The 22,380-nt window shown below is 32.3% G+C and overlaps 1 protein-coding gene across 3 annotated transcripts in view; it reads left to right on the forward strand.

Annotated features, from left to right (window-relative positions):
* Positions 1-22,380, forward strand: part of LOC126741382 (muscarinic acetylcholine receptor M2) — a 37,867-nt gene that overhangs the window by 5,630 nt on the left and 9,857 nt on the right. For 2 of the 3 annotated variants that reach the window (XM_050447774.1, XM_050447776.1), the window contains exon 2: positions 16,190-16,327. In XM_050447774.1, the coding sequence (XP_050303731.1) occupies positions 16,239-16,327 (89 nt within the window). In that variant the 5' untranslated portion in view covers positions 16,190-16,238. The remainder of the gene's footprint in view (positions 1-16,189; positions 16,328-22,380) is intronic. The other variant, XM_050447775.1, reaches the window with a different exon arrangement.

Consider the following 22,380-nt stretch of genomic DNA (forward strand, 5'->3'; position numbering starts at 1 on the left):
TTAAAAGACATCCCTCGTATTCCTGAGTTAGAAAGAAAAAAACCCCATTTCATAAACTTTTTAGCCCTTGCCTTTTTGTGCAATTTCATAAAAAAAAATTTAATTTTTTTATGAATGCAATTGCACAAAATAGTATTTACAGAAGTAAAAAATAAAAAAACCTTCCTACTTTATAAGACTTAGTACGTCAAGAATATTTTCTATCCATGTTCTATGAAGCTTTCAAGAAATTGACATAGTATCGAAATCAAACGTATCGATCCTTAAATTATATAAAAAGAGGAATGAAACAATGGGCAATGCAGTTTTATTTATAATATGTTTCCTAACATCGAAATCAATGTATAAGTAAAAATCCTGTTTCCTTTCTTACAATCAATGACAACTACAATTACGATGATTTTATATGAATGATGATGAATCTTTACTTTTAATAGATGGTTTTTTCACAACATTGACAGCGGATTAGATATTTAAAAATTGTTTTCATATAATTAAAAACAGTCTAAGAGCTCAGAATTAAAGCAAATTGACCTATAATTTCTTCAAAAAAAAATGTATTTCTGGAAAATACGGTTTTTTCCTATCAATTCCACAGAATGCTTATAACTCAAAAACCACTCAAAATAGAAACTTGAAAATACGTGTACACCTTCTTGATGAAATTTGACTTGACACCTATTTCACCGATTTCCGAAAAATCTACAAGGTATTGAGTAAATAAATGATTTTTGAAGTTGATGATTTTTTTTTCAAAAATTTCACAAAATATTCATAACCTAAAAACCACTTAAAATAGGAACTTGAAAATTCGCCTGCACATTCTTCATGAAATTTAATTTGACACCTATTTCAGCAATTTCCAAAAAGGGTACAAAATATTGAAAAAAAAAAATTTAAATAGAGGAATTCTCTTTCAAAAATTTTCCCAAATTATCTATAACTCAAAAACTACTTAAAATACAAGGTCCTATTATTCTCATTTTAAAGTTAAACATTTATATATAATTGACAACGCTAATATAGCACGTCAGTTCCAAAGCATTTGAATAAGAATTCTTAAAACCAAAGGAATCCTTAACTATTAAGTTAAACAACATTATGTTTGATCATTTTATTCGTCATCATTATAATCAACAAAAAAAAATTGAAATTTTCAACATACCTCCAAAAAATAAATAAAGAATCAACAAACCAACATTCACAAATACTCTCAGTCAAACATTGCAAACAAGTATATCATATAAATATTTTACAAAGTAATAAATGCTTTATATTCAGTCTTAAGCTTACATAATATATATTGTTATCGTTATATTATTATATTGTTATCGTTTTCAATATGCGATAACAGATTCATATATTTTTATAACATTGAAGTTTTATTTGAAGTTGTGGAACATCCTGTACATAAAAAAAAAATCTAAGTACTCCCGATACCGTGATTTGAAACGACCGTATTCGTGGCGTGTCCACTTTTATCGCATTTTAAAGTCCTTCTAATAAACGGAGAGAGATTTTTTCTTTTTGTTCTCGTATAACCGCGGTAGATATCGTGACAACAAGTGCTACCGAAAGCCCACGCGGCAAATACACGAAACCGATTTTTAACCGATAAAAAAACATTTAAGTGAAAAACCAAAATTTGAAATTTAAATTTCTCTGTTTATTATCGTACAATCAGGGTCGCGTCAATCACGTCACGCTTTTCGTTAAGTGAGAATCCACCTTTAATAACAGATTGACATTGATTTGAAAGTATACATTAATAAGATTGACAGTTCACGTTTATGACATTTAATTTGCGGTATTGAGATGCTAATTAATAGACTTGAGACAATAATTGATTGAAGACTGATGTCTGAATGAATGAATATATTGCACTTACAATAAATTCATTCATTCTTTTATTCGTACAGATTTAATGAATATTACCAACATTGTTGAGCAGAACTTTACAAAGCAAAGGAAGTTTGACATTGATGACATTTGAGATCATACCTTAATAAGATGGCACTTGACATTGATGACATTTCAGAGTATTGAAATGCTACGAATGCCAAGTTAATCAAAAAAGAGTTGTCTTATTAAACTTTTTTCTTCTTCTTTGGTTTTGAACTCCGATGATTCGAAACAAACTGGCGATGGTGACTCTCCGCTTTTAATTTTGTTGTCGAACAGTTTAGCGGAAAGTCAGACTTTTCGCACGCTTCCATTGTAAAAGCGACGAAGTTCTCGGTGTATATCGGATTCCGCTTTTATTATTACTTTGTTGGCACTTTAACCGGATTAAATTCGAAAGTTTTAAATGTCGTTTAACTGTAACTGATTTTTGGGAAAATCGAGGAGAAATAGTTTTTTCTTTGTTTTATTACGGTACGGATCCAAAAATATTTATTTAGGGAAAATCTATTCGTCAAGCGAAATAACCAGAAAGTAGCGAAACCCAATTTGGGATAATTGAGGTTTCGCGGTATCGCCCGAACTAATCTGCTTAAAGCCGATTGGCCCTGGGCTAATGGAAATTATATTATGAGCGGTCGAAGGGACGACGAGATCAGATCTGTCTCTCGCTTGAACATCAGAAATCCGATATCACCTGATTACATGCCCTTAATTACCATAAACCGCCTTTTTTGCCCATTCAGTTATGTGTTGCCAGGTATTACTAACTGTCACGCGCCAGTTTTGACACTAAAATGCGCCACCAAAGCGCCACCTTTTGACAGGACGCAAAAACTATTAAAAAATTAGCGGGAGTTTCAAATATTGGACAAATGTGGATTTCCTTTTATTCACCGTTTTCTATATCGGGTGCTGCATCTCATTACACACCATAGGAATTACAATGCAAAAATAAAGAAATAGAAATTCCTGCTTCCCTAATTGTTTTAGCTAAAAAGTCTATAGGACCTTTTTTGTAGCAAATTAATTTTGCTATAAGAAGGAATTTTTATAAAACAAGATATTTGAATCGTGTGCTTTATTTTAAAATATAGGAATAAAATAAATGGGAATTCTACAAAATAACTTTTTTCATAAAAATAATGACAACAAAAATATTACATATTTCTAAATTAAATATTCTAAAATATTTAACAAAAAAAAACATCCTATATATAAAGCAAAATCAATCAATATCAATCAATTTCAATTCAAAACACAAACCACAAACAATAATGTTGCCGCCATGTCAACTGTCAACATGACAACTGTCACGGTTTGACGGTTGACGAGCAAAGTTGTCATAAGCATCTGTAGTGCTAAAGTCCAGTTTACGGTGACGCTCATGCAAAGGCGAATGGCAGACGATCCCTTTTGGTAGTTGGATTTGTTTATGAAATTAATAGTATTAAGAACCAACCAAAACCAATGCTTCTTTTGACTAGTTTACAATCAAGGTGCACGATACAAAATACAAAAGGGCCACTTTAGGCGCCCGGCGCATGTACCAAAATTTGACACGCCATTTGAAATTTAAAAGCGCCACTTTGGCGCAAATGCGCCACACCTGGCAACCCTGGTGGCAAGGTCGCAAACAAATATTTTACCACCACATATTAATATATTGCTTAGATAGGAAACTGCTGTAAGAGCCAATAGAACACTTTGACTTTTGCGCCCTCTGAATGTCGCGGAGCAGCAGAGGTTTGTGACATCATAAAAGCGGGTAACTTAAAAAATTTGAAAATAACATTTGGAAAATTTTTTTTTTTGCGAAATATGAGATCAATTTTGTTAAGATTTTGGGCAAAATTAGTTTAATAAATTAGTTTTTCCATAGAAGTAATAAGAAAGCCTCTCGCAAACTAAAGAACAATGGAAAATAGCCGTATTTTATATGACTAATCGGATGCTTGGCAGTCCCTGTAGTCTGGAGCAGGCAATTTCGCTCTCTTATCGCCATCTATGTGTCGAAGAGTAGAAGCACAGATATATCTGTGGTAGAAGCTTTTCGAGGAGTATTCCGTAAATCGCTCATGCTTTCAAGACTCTGTTTTACAACGGATAAGTGACAGTCGACAGATGACAGACATCAAACGAAAATAACGCGCGGCGTTGCCAAAATGACACTGATAGATACACATACAACAAACGAAAAATATCAAATGTCTCGTTTGTATTAATGAACTAATAAAATTTCGGCTCTAAATGTTATTGGAAGCTCATGATGCCCTTGCGTTTTATTTAACCTTCGTTCGGGATTAGAGCACGCTCTTTCTACATTATAAATGTTTAAAATGGGCCGTCTTCTATATTTAGACCCTCAGTCAGGTCGGGGGTACAGTAGCTCCTGGGGGATGATATCGATATACCCGCCGCTGCTTTCTCCTTACTGTTCATGACCTAATTCTGAATTAAAAAGAGATTTTTATTTTTTGTAAGAAGGAATCTTCCCTCACCCCACTATCACATTCACGTTCATTTATTTCCTTGCTATCATCTGTCAAGGGTGCTTTGTCACTCGCAACATTACCGTCCAATTTAATAATAATTCCCTTTATAGGAACTTTGTACAGTTCGGTAGTGTTCCTCTAATTTTTATGTCAAGTGTTATTTGTAAAAAAGAAAAAATTCTTAAGCTGAAATTCCCATTTTGCCAATTCATCAGGAAATTTCCGGGTAAAATCGTCACCTTCGAGGCATCATCAGATATTACAAGGAGATTTAATCCCCCGCGGGGTGGGCCGCAATTCGAGTTCGGGCAATTTCCCGCCATTTTCGGCTCAATTTCCTCCGCGAGACGGATTTTCTTTTACGAACAAATGCCCCGATGGAAATCGTGGAAAATCTTCGCGAGCTGCGGCTGCCGTGACAACCGTCATTTCCCTTTTTGCTAAATCTACTATCGATGAGGTTATCGGGACTTAACCTCCCTTACCGCCGCGCCGCCTCAACTTATTTCCTATTCCTCGTTCTCTATAATGAACATCTCGAGTAATTTCGGAATTGATGACGATGCTGTTGCTGCTGCTAGGATGGATTGAAACGAAATACGCATATTTTTATGGGTAATCTTTTAATATGCTATAGTTTTTACGCTGTTTGATATTATGTTGGCAACGTCGCATTCATAATTGTCACTTGTCAAACGTCACAGGAAAATACTAAAGGCTAAGACATAATCACAAATTTATGTTTTAAGAATTGAATTTTAAAAAACCGATTTGTTGAATTTTATGATTTAGGTTTTAGAATTCCACCAATGAGAACATCGTCATTTTTTATTATTATTATTTTATTTATTATTTGGAGGGATTAGTACACCCTGACTCCCTGCCACATTTATTTACAGTAATTTTATAAAAAGAAAAATTATGTACGAACAAAAAAAAAATGTATATATATATTATTACACTGTATCTATCTTAAATTAACGCCTAGGTGTTCATAACACACCTGTGTGCGCTGTTGTTTCAAAAAAAAGTTGGTTCTATTTTCCGAATAGTAATAAACTTGCTTAACTAACCTTAAAACTATTGTGATAAATCCTGCTCTCGATTTTATATTTTTTGTCCTAGTTTTAAATGAAATATTTTTGTCCTTTTAGTCCTAAGCACCTACGTCTCTCAACAATTGCATAACACTTGTTATTACATATTATATACAAGTATAAAAACTAACTATCCTACATTAGAAAACAGTGGCAAAATCTTGGTAATGGTTATGGACATACTTATTGCATTCCTTGCTAAATTTTTTAATGTGCAAGGCAAAAGATTATAGGTTTTTGGTGCTAAGTATACAAAGAATTTTAAATTTATATTTTTTAAACTGCTAGGAATGTATAAATCACCTCTAGCCCTTGATCTTGTATTATGGATATGATTTATATGGTTTCTTATGTGAGTTTTAAAATGAATATATGTACATATTGTTGTAATGTATAATGTCCTTATATTAGTTGCTTGTTCTGTAAAAAGTTGATTTGTAGGGAAAAGCCTTGATTTGTTAAAAATAGTCTTCAAGATATATTTATGGACAATAGTTAATTTATATAAAGCATTGTTATATAATCCTCCCCATACTAAAATACCATATCTTAAAATTGACTCAGTGAGTGATTTATAAATTATAATAAGTTCCTTAATATTTAGAAACGTTCTAAGTATATAAAATTTATAAATCAATTTATTTAGTTTATTTGCCAGATAATCTGCATGTACATGCCATTTAAGATTCTGATCCACATACACTATCGGACAAAAGTAGAGAAACTTCTAAAAATTCTTTGATTTACGGAAACCATGTATTTAAATTAAATATTTACTACAAATATTGTAGTTCTCAACAACTGCGTTTTTTTACCGCATTTTACATGCCTCTTATCAGTTGTTTATTTACAATAAAAGAATTCAAATATTTTCGGATGGACATAAGTAGAGAAACCTAAATATCAATCGTCCAAATTTAGTATTTAGTTCGCTTTACGTGAGTTCTGTTGATAGTTTTGCATAGTTTTTTTAATCAACATGCCTCGCGGAAGATATTTGCCTGAAGACCTTCGTAGAAAAATAGTTGATGCACACAAGAGTGGTATACGACAAGTGGACATTAGTAAAACGCTTAATTTGCATAAGTCCGTTGTTAGCAAGACAATTTCTAATTTTAAAACACGAAATTCAACAAAAAGCATTAAAAAAAGTGGCCGCCCAAGAAAAACAACCAAACACATGGAAATGATGATAAAAAGAATTGCCCAGTCTGATCCTCACAAATCAGCAAATAAAATTTTAAGTGAATTACCTGGTGTTAATGTTAGTTCTAAGACCATACAAAGACGACTGAGGGAAGGAGGATTATTTAGTAGAAGAGCCGCTAAAAAGCCGTTTATTAGCAAGAAGAATCAGAAGGCCCGACTCAACTTTGCACAAAAATATTTGCATTGGACAACCAACGACTGGAAAAAAGTTCTTTTTACTGATGAAAGTAAGTTCAATTTGTTTGGGTCCGATGGAATCTCATGGGTACATCGACCACAAGGCAAAAGATTCGATCCAAGATATACACAGTCTACGGTAAAGCATGGTGGTGGCTCCTGCATGGTATGGGGTTGCTTCTCTGGGTTCGGTACAGGACCATTACACATCATTGAGGGTATCATGGATCGATTTGTGTATTTAGACATCCTACAAAATGTAATGCTACCCTTTGCTGAGGATAATTTACCTTTGACTTGGATATTCCTACAAGATAACGACCCCAAACATAAATCAAAGGTTGTCAAAGATTGGTTTTATCGGAAAATATTAGGGTTATGGACTTTCCTGCGCAAAGTCCCGATCTTAACCCGATTGAAAACCTCTGGGAGGAACTAGACCGGCGTGTAAGGCAACATCAGATCAGTAATAAAAATGATCTTATAAAAGTTTTACAAGATTCCTGGAATTCTATTGGAGAGGAAACCATTATGAAACTGTTGGAATCCATGCCAAATCGATGCCGCGAGGTGATTGCCAATAAGGGATACTCTACTTACTATTAATTTTTCTAAGATAGAAATAAGAAATAACTTGTACTTTTGGAATAAAATTTAGTTTCTCTACTTTTGTCTCATAAATATTTTGTTTAATTAAATTAAATCTTAGGATTTTCTTCTACAATTTATTTTACTTTATACAAATTAAGTCTTAACAATTATTGTTGATTTTCATTATGTGTAGAACTGCATTAGTTTTGAAGTATTCAAATAAAACGCAAATTTAAAAAGTTTCTCTACTTTTGTCCGATAGTGTATATCCCGAAATACTTAGTATGAGCTGTTTCCTTGATCTGATTATATCTATCAATAGAAAACTGAGAAAAATTGGGTCTATTTGCTGCAGTTAGTGAAAAGGCAATGTAGTTGGTTTTGGTGACATTTAGACTTAGCTTAAACGTTTCCAGCCAATTTTTTACTTGATTAAGGCCTTCTACGGCATACTGCTTTGTTTGATCCCAGTCTGTACCAATAAAAAGTAATGCTGTGTCGTCTGCGTATGAAATAATTTCTTCATTATTAAGTTTTGTTTTAAGAAGAGAGTTTAAGTAAATTATAAACAGAACCGGGCCTAACACTGTGCCTTGCGGGACTCCTATCTATATTACCTCTTCTTTGCTTAAAGTATTATTTATTTTAACAACTTGTCGTCTATTTTTTAAGTAATTCTTCATTAGAGTTATTGCAGTTCCTCTTACCCCATAATGTTCCAAAACTTCAAACAGTTTGTTATGTGGAACAGTATCAACTTTTTATTTTTTTAAACTGCTTCAATTTAAACAATTTTAAACTATTTCTGATAACTAGAAATTAAAGTTTTGACTATTTTGTTTAAAGAAATTAAAGCTGTGACTATTCCAGGCAATTAAAACTTCTTCCAGGCAATTTCCTGAAAAAAATTGATGCCTAAAAGTGGCAAATAATTACTCCCAATAGTATCAAATGCCTGAAGAGACCAAAAAAATAACTTCCATTACTTCAAAATTTCTGTCTGGAAAAGTTGCTTTAAATACTTGTAAATTAAGTGACTATTCCAGGCAGTTGAAACTTCTTCCAGGCAATTTCCTGAAAAAAATTGATGCCTGAAAGTGGCAAATAATTACTCCCAATAGTATCAAATGCCTGAAGAGACCAAAAAAATAACTTCCATTACTTCAAAATTTCTGTCTGGAAAAGTTGCTTTAAATACTTGTAAATTAAGTGACTATTCCAGGCAGTTGAAACTTCCTACTAAACGTTCCTACAATTCCTTGGAAGAAATCGATGCTTTCAACTGCCTGGAAGTGCCAAAAAATGACTCACAATAGTGTCATCTGCCTGGACTTATTAAAAAATGACTTGTTTTCAACAATTCAAAAGCTAAGTTTAAAAATTTGTCTTGGAGCGCAATAATGCAAGGATTCAAATACCAAGACAATGCAATCAATGGGCTATATCGAATTAAAAAATTACCCTTGGCATTCAAGGATTCATGAGCCAGGACTGAAACTCAAAAATACTTATTTTAGAATTTTGAAAATTTAATTTAGACGTCCAGAAATCTAACAATTCAACAACTACGACTAGAAATCCAACATTTATATTTAAATTTAAAAAATGTATATCCAAATATTTGTACCTACTAACTTAACTTAAGCCAAGATTAAAAATTCGAAATTAAAAATAAACTACGGAATTAAATTAAATTTTTTTCATCCAACGATTCATGATCCAAGAATAAAACTCAAAAATGAGTCTCGGAGTCCGAAAATCTAAGAATTCAAGAATCAAGGTTAACAAAATCAGTGTCTTAATCTTCGATAATCTAACATTCCTGTAAAAAATACATACTCTCACTCAAGTGAAGGCATGATTCATGTTTCGATTAATGTCTTAATTATATATAATATGAGCATTTCTAATCGATTTAACTAAGAGTAGCCTTACCAAAAAATACCTAGATATTCATTATATCGGATATCGAAATATTAGGGTACAATTTATTATATTAACTAATGTTGAGGCTATATGATATTTAAATGAAGATAATCATTGAAAATTTCAAAATTTTGCCCTTTATATACTTTAATGCGCAGCTACTACTACTTCATTGTGACCACCTTTTAATATTTAATCTCTATTGCTTAAAACATACAATTAAAACATAAATTTGTGATTGTGTCTCAGCCCTAATTTACTCCTTTATAGCAAAAATCTTGTCACTTGTCACTTACGTCAAGAGAATTTGACAGTTGACAAGTAACAAACTTGACAAACAGTAGGTTCGGTATAGTTCGAGGTGAAACTTGTCACTTTTAGCACCTCAATATTTATATTATGTGTGTAACCCAAACAAGAAGGAATGTCCAAATAAGGGTTTTAAGTGATTAGATGGGTTTATTGCTTCCCCCCTCAATGTCGGATCGATAAAACAATATCGGCCCATTCGAAATTCGTGCGGCCGTACGATGGCAACCTTGAATTATGTCGACGGCGCGTGGTTCGCATATACGGCCCATGCTTTATTGCATTATATGAATTTATGCCTCTATGGAAATGTGGGGGACCATTTGTTACGATTATCCCGTGGAAAAGTAGAAAATATGTTATTAGAACAAATGACGTGTTTGCTCGTTATATGGCGGGAAATCTGAGTTGCATTTAGAGCCCTTGCCGACAGCACCTGACTCTTTTATTCCCTATAATTGTTAAAAATCCATCGTATAGACCCTAATATTATTAATAACAACAATTAATGTTACCACTTAATTTAACGCAATAAAACAACAAATACACCCTCTTAATACTAATTAACATTAATAATATTAAGTTGGGTGTCTTGGCAACGGCGCGCTGTCATTCTATTGAGGAATTTATTGACAGTTTTTGGAGTTAAGAATTAGTGTTACGCGATCGGTATAATCGAGCGTTAGTGTTTGATTGAAACCATTATTGACTGGATTTAAACTTTTTTCTTCGGTAAATATAAGTTAGGTTAGGTTTACCGATGACGTGGCATTTTCTTATTGAAAACGTAGAGTGGCTACGTCACAATCGTCAGAATTTAAAGTCACAGTCTCGGGTCCACAGAACACAAAGAGGAAAAAAATCCTTGGTCTGTTTTCTGTGCTCGGGTCCGTCTTACTTTAACTAAGAAAATCAATTTTTTGAGAGTTATGTTTAGGCTGTGACACGAATGTGACGAATATGAAAAAAATGTTCAAACATTTAAGTTTTTGGTTACTGAAAATTGAAAATACGTTTGTGGAGTCACAGTCTTAAACCGCATGCCGACCAAGTTTGTCCAAAATAAAATGTCTCTCGACACTCTAAAGCGTTTAAACTGTTATATGACGAAATTAGGAGTTTTTCAAAAATTTTAATTTTTATTAAGTGAAAATTAAAAATAATTTTTTGAAGTCGCAGTCTAACATGTCCAAACTTATTCAAAAAGAAATTTTTTTTGACATTCTGATGCGTTTAAACTGTGACATAACGAGAACAAATGAGTTTTAATTTTTAGTCATTAAATATTGAAAATAATTTGTAAAGTCACAGTATAAACAACATGCCGCCCCAGGTCATCAAAAAATAATTTTTTTTCACATTCTGATGTTTTTGGACTATGACATGACGAAAGTGAAAGAATTATTCAGAACTTTTAATTTGTAGTCATTAAAAATTAAACATACTTTTTTGAAGTCACAGTCTAAACAACAACTTACCACTCAAGTTTGTCGAAAATGATTTTTTTTTCAACATTCTGATGCGTTTAGATTGTGATATGACAAAAATTTAAAAAAAAAATTAATTTTTAGTCAGTCAGTTTAGTTAATAAAAATTATATATATTTATATGAAATTACAGTCTAAGCAATATGATGCCCAAGTTTATTTAAACAGAATTTTCTGTTGGTATTCTGATGAGTTTGGAGTGTGACATGATGAAAGTATATAAGAGAATTCTTTTTAAATTCTTTTTTAGGCTTACAGTCTAAGCAATACGGGAGGAGGAGGAGGAGGATACAGTACACCCTGTAATCCTTCCACGTTTATTATCATTTAATTAATACATAATTTGTTTTAAAATATAAATGCTTTAATAAAAAAATAACAAATTTCTTAGTAACACCTAGGTGTACAAACACCTGTGTGTGCTAAAAACAAAATAAATAATTTATTATAGTTAACAAGATTAAAAAAAATATATATATATATAAATTTTAAATTAGTTCACATAATATCAATTTACGTTATACATTCATTGCATCCTAATTTAATTTAGCATACTTTTAAATTTTTCTTTATAATACTGATAGATGTATGATTTTACTTTTCTCTTTAATAATTATGTCTTTAATTTGCTTTGGTAAAATGTTGTAAATTTTTGGCCCAAGCCAAGTAATAAATTTGAAATTGATGTTGTTTCGACTTAAAGGTATTTCAATTAATTGATCTGCTCTACCACGTGTGTCATGCATATCATTGATATATGTTAAGTTATTTTGATTTTTGTGGATATGCATGGAAACTGTGTGAATATAAATACATCTTACATTATGAATTTCTTCAGTGAAAAGTAATCTCCTAGGCTTTTTATACATTATTTTTAGAATCGATTTTTGGATTATGTTAAGCTTATTTAAATAAATGTTGTACAACCCACCCCATACTAATATGCCATAACGAATCACAGCTTCTATCAGATTTTTATAAATTGTTTGTAAAAGGTTTTTGTTAAATATATCTCTGAGAAGAAAAAATTTATGTAGCTTATGTAGATTTCTGATCCTATTCGTCACATAATCAATATGAGGACCCCATTTTAGGTATACTTATCAATTACTATCCCAAGATATTTGGTTTTCGAAACTTCATTAATTTTATTATTATCTACTAATATAGTTGAGAATGGAGGTCTATTAGCTTCAGTTAATGAAAAGGCTATATAATTAGATTCAATGACAATTTATTCACACAGAGCCAGCTTTTAATTACCCTGAACCCATTAATTGCTTTTTGTTGAATCTCTGGCCAACTATTACCACTGAAAATTAATGCAGTATCATCGGCATATGATATTGATATTCCCTCTATATTTATTTTTAACATGGAATTAATGTAAACTAAGAAAAGAATGGGGCCCAGAACAGTACCTTGTGGCACACCCATTTCTATTCTCAATTCACTACTTAGTGTGTTATTGATTCGAACCGTCTGATATCTGTCTGTAAGATAGCTTTTTAAAAGTTGTAGCACTATTCCTCTAACTCCATAACAATCAAGCACATTAAGAAGTATTTCATAAGAAACAGTGTCAAATGCTTTAGCCAAGTCAAGTGCAATTCTTCTTTTGCCCAGATTTAAATTTTTAACAATTTCAGATGTCAAAGTCATCATTGGTACTAGAACCCTCAAGAAAACCATATTCTTGTGGTGGAAGGACATGGTTAGCAGCCAGAAACTCAACCAACCCTTTTTTAATACACTTTTCTAATATTTTAGAAAGATTTGTGATTAAGCTCACTGGCCTGTAATTTTTTACAGCAGTGGCATTGCCGGATTTTAATATAGGAGTAACACAATCGATATTTTAAAGCAGTTTAGTACTTATGATATGTAAAAGAGGATCAAGAATTTCAGTACATGTTTGTTTAATGACCCTTGTTGATACCCCATCATGACCAGATGCACAATTATTTTTTAGAGAAGATATATGCAGGGCCGTAGCTACAATATGGCGGATCAGAGCGCCGCCCTGGTAAAAAATTTATACAAAAATTAAATTTAAAAAAATTAAAAAAAACATTTTCTACATACCAGGAACTTATTAGTAAAAAACTTGAATTTTGTTGGTAATTTAAACTAAATTTAAAGTATTCCTGTTTAAAGCTTACTAATATGAAATTGAACGTTCGCGTTTCAGTCAGTGCTATGACGGTGCCAGCGTCATGAGTGGATAAAAAGGTGGAGTTTCTGCTCTTATACAAAAAGAGATTTAAAGAAGTATTCCTTACATTCGCTGTTATAACCACTGGCTTCATTTAGTTGTAGTGAAGGTTGTTTCTGAAGTCAATGTAATAAATGTATTTTTTGACCAGCGTATAATGCTGCACGAATTCTTTCAGCATGGCAAAGTTTCAAGTATTTATATAGGAAAGGCTATTGTCCGACTTCTAGAACAAAGATGGTCCGGCCACTTGGCGATTATTAATGTATTATTAGCTAACTATAAAGAAATAATTAGAACGTTAGACGAAATTATTCAAAGTAAATCATTTTCTGGAAAAGACATCGCTAAAAGTATTGGAATAAAGTCGGTCATGTTAAAGACAGACTTTAGATTCACTTTAATATTAATGAAAAAAATTCTGGGATTATTGGAACCGGCAGATGCTGCATTGCAAGGAAGAATCGAAATAATAACCTGCGTCAAAAATAAAATTCAATTGCTGTGAACCTGGGAATATTTTCTAGATATTTTCAATGAAGCACAAAATCTGGTAGCCTATAATGAACCTAATGTTACAAATTCCGACGAAAAACGAAAAAACCGATGTAATCGTAGCTTGAATGATTTTCTTGTTATGGATACCCTACCCAGTAACAAGGACGAGACCAAAGATTGTAGCTTGCAATATAAGTTTATAATTCGAGGCTATGGATCTAACACTTTTTCAGTTGGACGAAAGATTCTCCGACAATAACGATATATATTAATGGCTATTAGTAGCATCAAAGAATTCAATTTGGTTAAACTTCAACCCTTAAAACCACTGGGTAAAAATAGTTAATTTACCTCAATTTGTTTTAACCAAACTTATAATTGTTATTATTTCAGGTAGCGCCCTACCATCTGCGGAAGAATTGTTGGTGGTCAAAGAGTCGGTCGGCATGGAACCAAAGGATAATATATTTCCTAAATTTTATAAACATAGAGAAGCTTTTAAAGCAACTTATAAACTATTTGCATCGGTTGCAGCACGGCACTTTGCGAGTCATCTTTTTCTTCATTGAAAGCAATCAAAAAAAGTCAAAGGTATTCAATGCAACACCAACGAATGGCAGACCTTTTCTTTCTAGCGTTTGAGAGAAGAAGAGCTAGAGAAATAGACATGGAATTATTTCTGCGAAAATTTCATAGTTCTGCTAATAGAAAGATTCCCCTATTTTAGTAAATTAAATTTAGATTTTTTTTATGGACTCCTATTTTTTTCGTGTCGACCTTTTATTTTATATAACAAACAATATAAAGAATTAAGGATTAAATACATGGGTAGTGATTTTAAATTATATGTTTCTGTTATTTATATTTTTTTGTTACTGTAAGTTTACTTAATAACTCTTTTACAAGATCCCATTTATTTTACAGACATTTATTAGAATTATATTGGTTAGTTTGTGTTTGGTATTATGTTTTTTACGTTATTTATATAATGTGTTCGGTAGTTATGGAAACTCAAACAATAATATTCAATAAAGGTCGTCTTATTAAAAACATTTGTTTAATATGCCTTAAAAGTAGAAAAAGGTTGCAAAATAAAAAATGCATTTTTCGCTTGCAAAAAAAGTAGAGCCGAAAAATTTCGCCCTGATGATAGTCAGCAATGCCCTGATACAAACAGAAACCTGGCTACGGCCCTGGATATATGTTCAATAAGTTCGTTTTTTGTTACAGGGCTAAGAAACATTGAGTGAGGATTATTAAAATCTATTACTGCTATGAAGTATTTGTTAAAGTAGTTTGATATGTCTTTATCCGAGTGAATTATTTCCCTATTATCCCCTACTAGCTGAATATTACCGGCCTTATTATCTTTTTCATTTGTCGCGTCTTTAATTATGTTATATATATACCCTTTAAGTTATTTTTATTTATATCTACTTGATATTGATAATATTTATTTTTTGTCTTTTTTATTAATTTATTTAAATTGTTTCTATAAATCTCATATTGTGATTCAAGTTCAGCATTGTAGTTTCTGAATAACTGCCTAATGGAAATTATTAAGCCTATTGTGATCCATTTTTTAAGATCCTTTTTTAGATCATTTTTGGGAACAAAATATAATCGACGAAAATAATACGACGCTCAAGTTTATTCAAATTAAATTTTTTCAAATATTTTGATGCCATCTTTTTTGACATTCTGGTGCGTTTAGACTGTGACATATTTATTAAAAGTTAAACATTCCACTCAAGTTTAACCAAAAATCACTTATGTGTTATGTTTCGTGTGCGCTTAAACCAAGAAAATTTATTTTTTGATAGACTTTCGTGTTCAAGCAGTAACAACTCAAAAGTAAAATTTCTTCATTCGGAATCACAGTATATTGGTCATGTCTGCTTCACTTTTATTGTTGCATTTTATTGCCATTTTTATAGACCCATCCGAATCTATATTACTCCGAAAGTAACGTTAGACAGGATACGCGATATCTTCTTCTCTTTTTTTTATTATCAGAAACCGATTGCGCCCCTTCGTCCTGACGAAATCACATTTTTATTATCATCGGGCCAACGATTTCCCGATATCAGTCGGCTGATATTTTTCGATCCGTTCGACTCGAAATTATTCCATTCGAATATAAGAAGCGAATAAAAACGGAAATATTTATGTTTCCTGCCGAATAAACATTTTTTATGCGGTGAGATGATGTGATGGGCAAAGCTTTCAATCAACGTCTCACTGACGGTTTAATGAGTTTTATAGATTGATTTGTTGTTCCAGAAGTAAACTACATTAAAATGACCCCCAGGACCAACAAGAGCCGCACAAAATGGGAAATTTTACCGAAACCGATGGAATATTCGAGCCCAATCGCACTACACCGGTCTTCGCTATCGGACCGGAATTTATTCAGCAATGGTAAGGAATTATTAAACAATGAAAGTAAAAAAACCCTTATTACAATCCTTGCCTCAGTGATGATTTCTTTTTCATTGCAGTATTTTCGAAGATCTCGCCGCTGATTTATTGTTGTTGTTTTTTTTTCCTTAATCCAATGCTGTGCCGACCTACCAATCAAAAAGCCCTTAGGGCAAATCAATTAATAATCAAAAACAATTCGTGGCATAACGTGCCGGACGAATGATGGATTTTTAATGTTCTCTTTACATGCCGCCCTAGGATATATATATATAGAACGTCTGTTTTTATATAGGGAAAAATTATAATTAATGAGAAAGTAATTAAGAAATTTTTTAATAATTTAAAGATTCCAATGATAAGAGAGAGAGAAGGGAAACTCGTAGGTACGGAGCTCGTTAAAGTTTCACTTATAATAGACTGGAACCTTTTCAGAATATTTCAATTGTAGCTGTAGTGGACCAGAAAAGTTACATTTTCCAGTTTTCCTTTTGATGTAGCGAGGCAAAGAAACGTTTTCTCTGTAATCCGTATTTTATTAGGAAGGGCCTTTAAAATTTGATGAAATTCCAAGGGTTTTTCGTTAACAATGTAGGTAAAATCGACCCTCGATCCCTAAATGTTGTCACGCGGAAGCTCAAAGCGACGCGAACGACGTGAAAAATGCTCTCAGTTTCCGCGAGATATTCAATTTCATCGTGTTTACATGCATACCGGCTTAAGAACTCGCATTGGAAGCCGATACACTTTTAAATTTCCCGTTTGCACCCTCTTTTCTTCGGGAAAAAAGGAGTTCACTTCCGGCTTAACCGGATTTTAAGTTGATGTTTTAGATTTTTTTTACATTTACAGCAAGTAGTACGGTGAACAGTTTTGGTTGTAGCTGCGCCTTTGAGGCAAATCTACATCTACAGTTGTTATCGAATAGATGAAATCGCGCGATATTCTCGCTCGCCCTCAAAAATCATCATCGTGAGGTCACGTTTAATAACCGCCGCCTATAATTTAGCTCAGGCACCTTCATTTGCATTTAATGAGCTTTTAAAATTCTGCTCCTCTTCTCCCTGGGAGTGTTTAAAAAGGCCGCCATTGGGAAGGGAGGGGCAGAGGGGTGCAAACCGTTTACGTCGTGTCTGTTAACTGAAAAACTTTTCGGGTTTATTTACTTTAAACACAGTAGACTCATCTTCTATCAATATTTTAAGCAGACTGATCTGATCTAACACCCAAAAATCACCGATAACTAGTTATAGAGAACGAAAGTAATTATTATGATCAATGTTGTGTTCATATAATTTTAGTCCGGTATCACATTATTAAGAAGATTTTTGGTAAGTTCAGGTCTAATTTAAATGCTGAACTTCATAAATACTTGCATACTAACTGGAGAACAGTGTTGCCAGTTTGATTTTGCAAGGGGTAATAGAATGTCCAATGAAAAGGTAACAGATTTGAAAAAAAGGTAATAAATTTTCAAAAAAGTTGTGATTGTTGGGTTAGGCATATTCTGGGCTCGAATCTATATTTAGTTTAAAAAATAAATAAATTTTGACTGTTTAACGGATGCCGATATGAAACGGAAACATTAAGCCATCATGCGCGAAGAAAAAGACGCCTATTATGAAGTGTACTACCATTCAGTTTTTGCAGTTAAGTATCTCATATATCAAATTATTTGGTTCGAGGAGTAGTGTAATATGTTTCTTTATCCCTATTTCATGGCTTGATGTTTATTTAATCCGAGGTTATCTACATTTTCAAATTCAAATTCTTCTAGCAAGATGAGGTGGTCCATTAATATAAATGGTAGATTGTGTTCATGTAAGAATCCCACTAATTTATATTCAGCTCTTTTAACACCCCTTAATGTCTTTATTTCATTATTATTCAAAAATGTGGTTATTTGTGGAGTTTTTTCTGCTTTTTTTATATTTGCTATATGAGAAGACCTCTTCTTGTGACGCTCAAAATGACTCACTCCACCCTTTAAAACAATATTGCATACTTTGCAAAAAGCTAATCCTTCTGCATTCACATCCAAAAAATTTTTGCTTCCATTCCACCTTGAACTTTTATTTATAAGTTTTTTTTTCCATTTTTGATTTCGGCAAGGGCATTTCTTCATTTTCAGTTCACACTGAGAAACATTTGCCTTGGATGTGGATGGCTGTGGATCTTGTGGGGGTGGATTTTGCATTAGGACCGTTGGTTTTGCTTTTTAAATAAGGAATCTAAAATAATTGTAAATTGAAAATAAACAACTCGCTTATGTGTTTTTTTTTCTTACCGGTCCATACTAATTAAAAATTAAGGCAAACAGTATAAATTGATTCAAAAGGAAGTCACGGGAACTCGGCTTAATAGAAAATCTTAACTTAACTTAACCTTCTTAAATTTGCATAATCAAAAGATAAAAAAAACAATGAAAATGAAATAATAAAAATATTGACATTTTGACATAAATGACACATGACTTAGTAATGACAGTCGACGGACGTGCTTGACAATTGACATATGCTAGGATGTCGCCTCAGGAGTCGGTAGTAACGCAAAGCGTGGCGGCGCGTCGCCACCGCTTCTTTGGCTCGCGTGCGAATTTCAAATAATCAGGAGTCGAAATATGAACTCAATTCATTATGTAGGTAGAGTGCTTGTATTTTCTTTTTAAAAGGTAATAGGTAATAGATTTTAGCAAATGGTAACAAGGTAATAAAAGTTTTGAAAAAGTAATAGATCTATTACAATTGTAATAGACTGGCAACCCTGCTGGAGAATATCCCGTTCTCTGGAAACAATCTGGTTATCGTTCCAACTATAGCTGTGCGACCGCATTACTTATGATGTAACTGTATGAAATTATCAGATATTAATATTTCAAATATACAGGGTGTCCCATTAGTGCGATAACGGACGATAGCACCTTATACAGTGATACAAAAAAAAAAAATTTATACAAAGTTACTCAACTGTCTAAGGTGCATAACATAAAAATATTTTTGGATATACAGGGTGATTCATAAATGTGATATGATACACAACTTTTTTAATTTAAATGGAACACCCTATATTTTATTGCATTTTTCAGGCAAGGGACAAGTTAAAGTCATCACTATTTTATAAAAGTAGGTTGGTTTTTCAGGTTTTGGATGACAATTCAGCAACGCATCAGCAATTTTCTTGTAGTAATATTGTCTTCTTTTTGTTGTGCCTAAAATATCTTTGAATCAAGTAACTGTTAATAATCTACAAAGGATAAAGCATTTTTAACCGTAGCAAAAAATGGTTCTAGGAGTGCTGGTACACCAACAAAAAATCGAAACTGAAAAAATCTAACGATAACCAAGAGCTTACAAATTATTACTACCATACCAGATATCAAATATATAAAAAATAATTAGAAACAAAGAGACAGTTAGCACGGAGAATTAAATAATAAAACGATAAGTTTGTTGTGATAATCCGTAAGACGGGAAGGGGGGCAACCAGAAAATCAAAGGAAAAAAGAGGAAATATAAAGGAAACATCACGAGTTCAGAAACATCTGAACTCGTGAGTATTCTGTCACACTGATCCTTTTGTAGCCCGTGTTGTGGTTGCCAAAATCATCGACGTCAGTGTTACCGGGTTTTTGTAGATTTATGCCACGAACTGAAACGAAATATACCTGGACTGTCACTACTAGGGGGCCGCCATTTTCACCAATTCACTCATTTGGGATCCTACAAGCCAAATCTTTTGTAGGTTGTTAGTGCATACTTACACTTACTTTATGGTCTTATGAGAATTTGATAATATTCTACAGGGTGTTCGCAATACTCTATCCGAAACCAAAAAATGTAAACAACCATATCTTATTTTTTTCAAATTGAATGACCCATATTTTTTTATCTTAAAATGTTCACAATGTGATAAGTTTTCTTTGTTGTTAAGCATGTCCTATACCTATCTGTAATAGTTATCGAGTTTTTTACACTTTTTTCTAATTTCGCCCTTAAAATCTACAATAGTCGCGTTTTAATTTAAAAGAAGTTTGCTTAATTGGCCATGGAAATAACAATTGCACAAAAATCAAGCAATTACTTTGACAAAAGATTTAGTGTTGTCAGTTTATCACTAAAGCGAAACATTTTTGCATTAAAAATGAATTTTTCGAAAGAGGATATGGTGAAAATGATTTACTGTTTCAACTGTTTGGATGCAATTGAGGTAACTTTACTGTTTATTGGCAAGCACAGTTAGATAATTCAAAAATCCACTGTTAACAGAATCACATGTCTTTATCTAGGTACCTACAGATTATGCAAGAATTAATAATAATCTGCAAGATAATGCAGAAAAAAACAATTTATTAAACCTTAAACTTTAAAAATAATAGTAAACGGAACGGATTGAAAAGCATTTTTAAATTTGGCATTTTATTAAATTACAACAAATTTAATGATACCAAAATGTACAGAAAAGAAAATTTGTTTAGAATTTACCAAATAATAAAATTTTAAAACTAATCGAAAAATCAAAAAAAAATATTCCTTAAATAAAAAAAATTTAAATTGTGAAAAATAACAACAACAAATGACTAAACCAAAAAGGTATGTACATTAAACTATAAATAATATTCTGCTTACTTTCTGTAACATTTCTCTAGTTACTTCTTGAAAAACATTCCGAATTCTTTACTTCATGTCGTTTTTGGTGGTAACAAGCCTTTGATAAACCCGATTTTTCACAAACCCCCACAAGAAAAAATCGAGTTTTGTGAGGTCAGGAGATCTGGCTGGCCAAGCAACTGGTCCTCTCCTGCCAATCCATTTATTTCGAAAATGGTCATTTAGATGAGCCCTCACAACGCGGCTAAGATGAGGAGGCGCTCCATCTAATTGTAGCCGCATTCGTCTTACTGTTTGTAACGGTAAATCATCCAGCTCTTCTTCGAATTCATTTTGTAAAAAATTTAGAAAGTTCTGACCGTTCACTGCTCCATCAAAGAAATATGGTCCAAGAAGCTTCGTCCCAATGATACCAGCCCATACATTAAGTGACCATCTATGTTGATGATCCAGTGGTATCACGTGCCTTGGATTTACATTGCACGATTGCATGACTAATTGCAAATTCATTTTTATGGAATGTCGCTTCATCAGTAAACAACACAAAGTCAAAAAAGTCCTGTTGCAGTTGGATTTGATGCAAAGCCCAGCGGCAAAAGTTTCGGCGATTAGCAAAATCCTGATCGCTTAATTCGTGTACAAACTGTACGTGATACGGATGAAATTTATGTTTCCGGGTGATTCTATTAACTATTGACTATTGTGGATTTTATGGACGAAATTAGGAAAAAGTGTAAAAAACTCGATAGCTATTACAGATAGGTATAGGACATGCTTAACAAAAAAGAAAGCTTATCACATTGTGAACATTTTAAGATAAAAAAATATGGGTCATTCCATTTGAAAAAAATAAGATATGGTTGTTTACATTTTTTGGTTTTGGATAGAGTATATTGCGAACACCCTGTAGAATATTATTAAATTCTCATAGGACCATAAAGTAAGTTTAAGTATGCACTAACAACCTACAAAAGATTTGGCTTGTAGGATCCCAAATGAGTGAATTATTTTTGTTTTTGTGCAAACGTCGATTTTTTGATAAAATATTAAATATCTCACAAACGAGTAAGTTTTGGTATAGACGATGCTTGATAAAAAGTATGCAAAATTTTTAAAGCAATCCAAAAATGCAATAAAATATAGGGTGTACCATTCAAATTAAAAAAGTCATATCACATTTATGAATCACCCTGTATATCCAAAAATATTTTTATGTTATGCACCTTAGACAGTAAAGTAACTTTGTATATTTTTTTTTTTTGTATCACTGTATAAGGAGCTATCAGTCGTTATCGCACTAATGGGACACCCTGTATAATAGGGTGTTAAAAAAATAAAAATAAAACAATTTTTTTTTTAATTCTTTTATTAAATAATTACATGCATAAGTTAGATAGAACTTTTGATGGTCACTGGAATTTGCACTTTTCTGTCTCTTTTTAACTC

This window comes from Anthonomus grandis, chromosome 10 (assembly GCF_022605725.1).
Source record: "Anthonomus grandis grandis chromosome 10, icAntGran1.3, whole genome shotgun sequence".
NCBI classification, from domain to species: Eukaryota; Metazoa; Arthropoda; class Insecta; order Coleoptera; family Curculionidae; genus Anthonomus; species Anthonomus grandis.